The sequence below is a fragment of the Helianthus annuus genome, chromosome 4 (assembly GCF_002127325.2).
Source record: "Helianthus annuus cultivar XRQ/B chromosome 4, HanXRQr2.0-SUNRISE, whole genome shotgun sequence".
NCBI classification, from domain to species: Eukaryota; Viridiplantae; Streptophyta; class Magnoliopsida; order Asterales; family Asteraceae; genus Helianthus; species Helianthus annuus.
In genome coordinates this window covers 190,276,465-190,284,764 of record NC_035436.2, presented here as the reverse complement: position 1 = coordinate 190,284,764, position 8,300 = coordinate 190,276,465, and the positions used below count along the sequence as shown (strand labels likewise).

Genomic DNA, 8,300 nt, shown 5'->3' with positions numbered 1-8,300 from the left:
ACTACTCACCCTCCTGAGGAAAAAGTTTTCCCGACGACTCAAGACAAAGCAGTTGGTTTGTGTTCATATCAGCGTTGTTAATCACCCTGTGTAAGCATTGTAAGCCCGACCACTAGCAGAATCATTGCATTACATCCCCGTTGAAAACAAGTGATTCAAACGTTTCTCTTTACAACTCTCATCAAATGCCTCACCCTTCCTTTTTATTACAGTCATACGAAACGTTTTTTTGTTCTTCAATCTTTGTTACTTGTTAAAGTTTTATTTTTTCTACTTTTAGAAAGATTTGACCACCTAACGACTGTAAGATGTCTCGTGTGATTGACACCTTAAATCCATTAAATACTTTGGGTAAAATCTAATTTTCTTTTCATACGGGCCCGTATACAGTTATACGGCCCGTATACATCGTTCGTATCCATTGTATACGACCAGGCAAATTCTTTACACATGGTGTATACGGGTCGTATACAGTTATACGGCCCGTATGGAATGAAAAAACTGAAAGTCTGATGGCACATACTTTGTTAGCTTTATTTCATTCTATACGGGCCATATAACTGTATACGACCCGTATACACCATGTGTAAATAGGTTTTTGCCATGTATTAATATTAGGACCCTTTAAATAACCTCAACTTTTACCAATTGCCGATAGTACTTCTAAGTTTTGATTTGTACAACATTACTCTCAATTTTTAACTTATTGGCCGATATCACTCCAAAACTAAACCAACACTAACCCAGTTTGCTGACATTAACTGCCACGTCACCAAATTAGTGTCACATCAGCTGTCACGTCATCAAAAAAGGAATGCTAGTTGCCACGTCATCAAAAAACCATGTCATATGCCACGTCAGTGGCCACCTCAGTTGCCACATCATAAAAAATTCCACGTTAGATGCCATGTCAACACACAAGTGTCACTTCAGCAAAAACTAACTGGATTAGGGTTCATTAAGTTTGGGAGTGCTATCGGCCAATAAGTTGAAAGTTGGGAGTAGTGTAGAACAAGTCGAAAGTCGAGAATATTATCGGTCAGTTGGTAAAAGTTAGGGTTATTTAAACCCAATATACCAGTTTTAGTTATAAAGTGAAAAAACATATCAAAATGTAATAAAACATTTTCTTGATGATAGCAAACACAGGTGCGCAGGATAGAAGGGGCCGGGGGCGCCCGGCCCCTCAAACTTTTCGTTCAGTAGTGTCCGGTATATAGTTTTCATATAGAATTTAGAAGGTATATACGTTTTCGACCCCCGATTTTATAATTCTTTTAGATGTATACTTTTTCGACCCCGGGTCGGAAATCTCAAGTTTCGTCACTGAGTAAACATATTAGTTATTTATACGTTAGTTCCTCAAACTAGTTTTAGTTCTGATTAGTTTGTCATATGAATATTTTATTTTGTGTTATGTAAAGAATGTTTTCAGAGTAATTATCGTGATTTTGAAAATCAAAATAAAAATATTACAGTAAAAATAGATTTTTAGACTTGAAGAGTCAGGTAATTTTGTACTTTACCCTGAAAATTGGATTTCCTTGTAATAAACCATTCTTCAAATCTAGTCATTTCATTATCAAATAGTAAAATAAGAAAGTAGAGCTTAAACTTAATTTTGTTAATTGAGAGGACAAATCCAAACATGCCATATTTATTTGATTTAGTTTGAGAATCAAATTATCAAAAAAAAAAAAAAAAAAAAATGTACAATGATACATAGGGCAGTTTGTGACTCGCTCTTCCGTTAAATTTGTTGTGCACTATGCATAAGTAACGTATAGAATTTTCTTAATTAACTGCTTAAATTTGATTTTGTATTAAACGGTTGGTAGATGTTAGACTGTATCGTGGTACTCGTGAATGTGAAAAAAGGTACGCTACATACATATGCAGTAGAGGGTTTTTCCTTTCACACCACTAACATATGTTTGTGGTCATGTGAAACTTGATAGTGTGAGATGTATCAATTAAAAGGAATAAGAAAAAAAAAAGAGTATGGTCATCTGAAATATGAATGTGATTAGACGATAAAAATCTGAAATGGAATGTTAATAGCTCTTGAATGTTGGCACGCTATCACACACAACCGCCACGTTCACCTCTGCCCTACACCCATTACCTCCCTCATACTCGTGCCCGGCCACACGCCCCGCTAAGGGGTTGTTTGGCAACATCTAGATGGTTAAGTGCTGAACCAGTAAGATGTCTGAACCATTAAGAACTTGTATAATGCTTAACCGTTCAGAGACAAATGTCTGACCAATTCAGATTAGAGGTCTTAATCATTCAGACTCTTTATGAATCTTAACCATTCAGAGGCAAATGTCTAAACCATTCAGACATCTGCTCGTAAAACGAACAGTTTGAACCATTAAGTGTAAAACGAACAGTTTGAACCATTAAGTGTTGAACCAGTAAAGGTCTGAACCATTAAGAGCCTCATTAAGAGGTAAACAAATAGCCTAGGGGCGTGAATTTCTGACACGACCCGAAAACCCGACACGAACCTAACACGAAATTCGCGGGTTTAGGTTTAGTCTAAACGGGTTCGGGTCAGTTTCAGGTTGAACCCGCGAACCCGTTTAGGTTAATGGGTCGGGTTCGGGTCAACCTGGTCGGGTTGGCGGGTTGACCCGTTTAACACATTTATACCATATTATATTTTTTTACAATATATTTTATATCATAAATTAAATGGGGTGCGTGTTTTATGCAATGATTATAACTTAAAAAGAGAAATTAACATAGATTTTATAATTTAAATATGATATTATTACATACATTTGTGTTTTTTAAGTAAATTTTAATTTTAATATATTAATTTCAGAATAAAAATAAAAAAAATTCGGGTTGAACGGGTCGTGTTCGGGTCAACCCACGAAACTTCGGGTCGTGTTCGGGTTTTTATGTATGATACAATTTTCGGGTTCGGGTCGGGTTCGGGTTTGTGTAAAATTTTCGGGTTCGGGTTGGGTTGAACCCGCCAACCCGCGAACACGACCCGTTTAGCACCCCTAAAATAGCCCCTAAGTCGCTAACTGACTTAGCTTTTGCACACCCCTCCTTTTTCACAGCCCACAACATACAGCCTTGCCTTATATGATATCAAGCCACATGCTTTTCTCATAGTAAATCATATCTAACAAGATTTGATTGTAAGGTAAATCTCTATAATCATAGATCTAATTATTTTTAGATCCCTTCCCTTCACAAAGAAAATGTTTAAGACGGAACAGTTTTTTCTGTAAATATATTCATCTTAAAAAATAGTTATTGTTCAGTAGTCCCTTTCAGAAATATTTATTACGATCTACAAGATTTATCTTTAAAATAAAGTTGCTTAGTAGTCGTTTTCGGTAAATATTCATACAAAGTCAATAAACTCTTGCCCGATTCGAATTGAAAAAAAAAAAAAAAAAAAAAAACCCAGCTAAATGGTAACCAGCAAAACCGCATCTTTTAAAGGAAGCAGAGGCGAATATGACGGTGAGAAAAAAGACGGATGGAATAAAAACATACATCTAAAAGGTATATTAAATAATTAAAACCTTTTATTCGTAACTTATATATCAAATTATTTACGAATTGGGTCGACCGTAACGGTAAAAGAAATGAAAACTAACCATTAATAATCCAAAATATATAAATAATCATAGTCCATATTTAGTTTTAAGATACATAAAAGCCCAGAAAAATGCTCAAAGCCTTTTACACAAAGTAGCCGAGATGAGTACGATGATAGAAGCTTCAACCATGGGTGTTGAAAGCTTCCCATAACAAGTTCTGTGGAGCTGGGTTCGTCAGATCACGAGCCTGTAGAGCAGCGGTTCTAAGCGTTTTAAGCGTCATTATATTGGCATCAAAGAACGATACGCTGGTGTACGGCAAGTTATGCTTCTTGCAAAGTTCTCTAACGATAGGAGCTATGGACCTTAAATGGCACCGAGGCAACCTCGGAAACAAATGGTGCTCGAGCTGGAACTGTAGACCACCGAAGAACCAATCCATGTAAGACGAGCACGCGATGTCGATCGTCCCATTGGTTTGCTTCTCGAACCAGTCGTTTCCCGTTGGTGGGCCCACGTAAACATTGGCCGCAAAGTGGTTCAATGTGAACTGAACATGTTGGATCCCGGTCACACAGAAGCTAACCAAGACGAATGCGACTCGTTCGGGCCAGTTCGGTAGGCAAGACACGAGAAGCGGAAACCATGTCCAGAAAACGAGGGTCCCGATAATGTTTAACCCCTTGTCAGGAACCTTTCTTTTCGAGAGTAGTAATAGTAACGTTTGTAGGTAAAGGTTGACCCTCGCGACACACATGATCGGGTAGTATGAGTAGTGTTGGTAGCTCACGAAAAAACGAGCCAACCGGTCGAAAGTCAATTGTCTCCCGTAGAACACGGATGTCAATGAGTTGAACAGTCTAGAAGAAACGGCTAACATTGGCAGGTGTTGAAGGTCGGGATCGTAATCGAGGCTGTTACACGCGATGTGATGTGCGTTATGTGTCCATTTCCACCACGCGATGCTTATCCCCGTTATACAATTCCCGATAAAAATCCCCGCGAATTTATTCCACCCACGCGTCGACATCATTTGATAATGACCCGCGTCATGACCCAAATACGCGATTTGGATCCAGGCTAAACCCAATAACGCTCCGGCCAACATATGCACCCAGAAGCTACTAGAAAACAACACCCCGTACACACAACCGGAAAGAAGCAGAGACACGAAACAAAGGGAGTAAATCACACCGTGCCCCTTCTTTTCAAACATCCCGGCTTTTGCAAATTCGGAAGCGAGTTTTCGGTAATCTTTCGACACTGCAGAGACTTGGTAATCTTTCAAGTGATAACCGGTGAAGAGTTTGGTAAGGTGTTCCCATGCTGAGCCGGGATGGAACGCGATAAATGCATCGGTTACATCCTGACCAGCAAGATTCATGAGCGGGATTTCGCCACCCGGGTGTATTTTAGCCCACTCTGTAACATTGTAAACTTTTCCCTGTATCGAGATCCACAAGTCGTTAGGCTTGTTGTGCTTCTTTAACTCCTCGGATGTTATGTACTTCTTTCCGTCGGATTTTGAATTAGACTTCAAAACTGCGTAACAAAAGTTACATGTCAAAATCAATATTATACATAACTTTTTAACTATACAAGCTTAAAAGATATTAGATATGCAAGTGAAGTTAATATCCAAGCATCAAGGGACCCTTTTGACTTAATCCAAGCATAACAGCATTAAAACTAATTGGGCCAAAAAATGGACATAAGTATTACATTTGAAAAGGACAGCCATCTTGACAGATAATGGTAGAGCCTTAAGGGCATGTGGACATTTAATGAAAGGGTAATAACTTGCAGGCTTGACAGATTACATAAAAAAAATATATTTAACAGGGTAACTAAAACTTACAAGAAAAAAAATATTTAACAGGGTAATTAAAATTTAAAAGAAAATTTAATGAAAGGACCCTTGAGGATTAAGATGATTTTTTACATAATTTCAACCAATAATGTCATGTTTCAACTACAGGCAGAGGTCAAATACTACCAAGGTATTAATTATGTAGGTAACAAATAGATATGCTAGGGATTAAAGGTAATATGCTTGCTTTCTAGGATCTGCTAGTGATTTAAGAGTATATGATTTGTTCCATATTAAGTTTCATTCCTAATTATTACTACACGAATAACCGATTGTCTTGCATTTACTAAACCCAAACAATATCACAAATTTGGTACAAATACACATGTTAGGTAAAACCTAAAACACTAGTTAAAAACTGTACCATATTAGTCAAGAGTCCTTTTGGTAACCGAGAGAACCGTTAAAAAAAAACTCACCGGACTTATCATACACTGTTAATCAGTGGAACCACGTAAAACACAGCTTACACTAGGCGGTTACGACTACGTTAGAGGTTGCACAGTTGGGACCATCTGACGCATTTTCACATTAACCCCTCCCCAACTCAACTAACCGCATTAAACACTTGCCCAGTATTGCATATCAGCCTTAAAAGTCCACCACTAAATAAATGAAGCATATACTTCACGAAAGTTAGGCTCGTTAAACCGGTCCGGAGAATTTTCTTCTTTTTTTTTTTGAACGACAAAGATCTTACATGTAAACCCACCCTGCTCACGGAGACCACCATGAGACCGTGCCCCTGATGCGAGGGAACTGGATGGAATCCGTTAAACCCTTGCCCCGTCAGGTTCGGACCCCGAGATTAAAGCCCCGATTCGTCCCTTCACCCAAATATCCATCGAAAATGATCCAAGCGGGAATCGAACCTGCGTCTCCACTAGGGAGTCCAGGCCTTTTGACCACTGGAACATCTCAGGAGTCAGGACAAATAGGTCCGGAGATGGTGTGGTGGTCAGGGGGTCCGGAGATGGTGAGGCGGTAAGGTTCATTATAAAAAATGTATGAAAGTTCAAATTTAAATCTAGGGTACAGGCACAAGAGTACTTTGGAGTAGGTTGGTTTTTTCCTTATAGAAGTTCATGTAGTATAATACACCAATAAAATATTAAGCTTAAAGCCTTTCCTCTTTATTCAAAAAAAAAAAAAAAAAAAAAAAAAAACCTTAAGCCGGAAATCAAAGTTACCATTCCTGGAAAACCAGTTCAGATCTGATTCCAGATCAGATCCAAACTAAAACACTAGAATCCGAATCCACACCAAATCACCATATGAAACACTCATAACTCCATCAACAGCATTGCCATAACGAAGATCGTATGAAAGTTCAAACAATCAAAAACATCAAATCATTCAACCGACAACAAAAATCAAACACTAAGCGAACCATTACCACAAACTATTTAACTCGTTCATATCATACATAAATAAACATATAAGAATCAAAACAAAAACGACAAAAGTTATAAAATGTGAATCGGAAAGAAGAACAAACCATCAACGGGAGAAGAAACCATCGTTGAATCTTCACACATGAGTATGAAACTGTGAGTCACCAAGGAGATGATGATGATTATTATTAATTATTTAAATGAGAATAATGAGAAGAAAACCAGAATGTGCAGTGCAATGGGAAGAGGGAAAAAGATACGAATCTGTTTCTTTCTGGTAGTTTGAACCCTAACAGTGCAATGGGCAATACTATATTAGTAGAAACATGAAGCGCATCAAGGAACGAGTGATCTAACGGTTGAGGTTGAATTGATCTTGGAAAATATCTTCATCCAGCTAGGCGCGTGACGCAGCAGATAAGTCCCCCCCGCTGTCATGCGTTTGGCATTTGTAACCTTGACACGAAGTATGTTACTCACCCTTCTCTAACCCAGCTGTCATGAGTCATGACTCATGCGTTTGGCATTTGTAACCTTCACACGAAGTATGTTACTCACCGTTCTGTAACGGTGTCGTTTTGCTCGTTTGTTTGGAGTTTGGACCGCCCATGGATTTACATTTACCCATGGTTCTTGTTTGATTATTTTCATGTCATTTTAACTTTTGAAATATTTTGTTTTGATACATTTACCCATGGTTCTTGTTTGATTATTTTCATGTCATTTTAACTTTTGAAATATTTTGTTTTGATATATTTAAAAGGGTTAGTGGGGTATTTTATTATTAGAGTAAAATACACTTTCAGTCCCTGAGGTTAATACTCGCTTTCAGGTTTAGTCTCTATTTCAAACAACTTAACACTTCAGTCTCTGACGTATTCACTTGCTCACAATTAAAACATTTGTCCATACCGGCGTTAGTTTACTGTTAATTCCAGGGAGAGCAAAATGGTAAATTCACTAAAGTTAGAAACTTATGCTAGTAATACACCCCCCCCCCCCCCCAATATTCTCTTGTAAGCTACAATACACTCCCCCATCTACCCCAAACACTCTGGCGACTCCACAGCCCCGGCGAAGTTCCTTCGATCATCTTTCAAATGAGGCAATACGCGGTCATTTTCTTCACATTGCACATCGTCGGTGAGATTTCACTGAAATTTGCGTTTTTTCAAGTTTGTTTATGTTTGATTCTAGTCGTTCCAGTTGTATGAAACCTAAATTTTAAGTTGTTTATGTTTGATTCCAGTTGGGTTCAGGTGACCAGGACTACATCAGGATCCAAGATCGGGTCCTGATGAGGAATGGCAGGGGGTTCTGGGTGGAACTCTGCTTCCAACGTCAGGGGTAGATGTGTTGCTGCACCTCTGCTATAAATATATTAACTGTTGTAGATAATTTGGGTTGGGTTGATCAAATTTTAGGATTGAATGATGATCACCTAACTAGTAGGTTATGTAGAAT

General features: G+C 38.2%; 1 protein-coding gene across 1 annotated transcript; it reads right to left on the bottom strand.

Annotated features, from left to right (window-relative positions):
• Positions 1–3,603: 3,603 nt before the first annotated feature.
• Positions 3,604–7,352, bottom strand: LOC110937576 (delta(8)-fatty-acid desaturase-like). The gene is made up of 2 exons (XM_022180018.2): positions 6,941–7,352; positions 3,604–5,114 (listed from the first exon to the last, which is right to left on the bottom strand). The coding sequence occupies exons 1-2, from the start codon at positions 6,978–6,980 to the stop codon at positions 3,754–3,756; spliced, it is 1,401 nt and encodes a 466-aa protein (XP_022035710.1). The 5' UTR covers positions 6,981–7,352; the 3' UTR covers positions 3,604–3,753.
• Between the last annotated feature and the right edge of the window lie 948 nt (positions 7,353–8,300).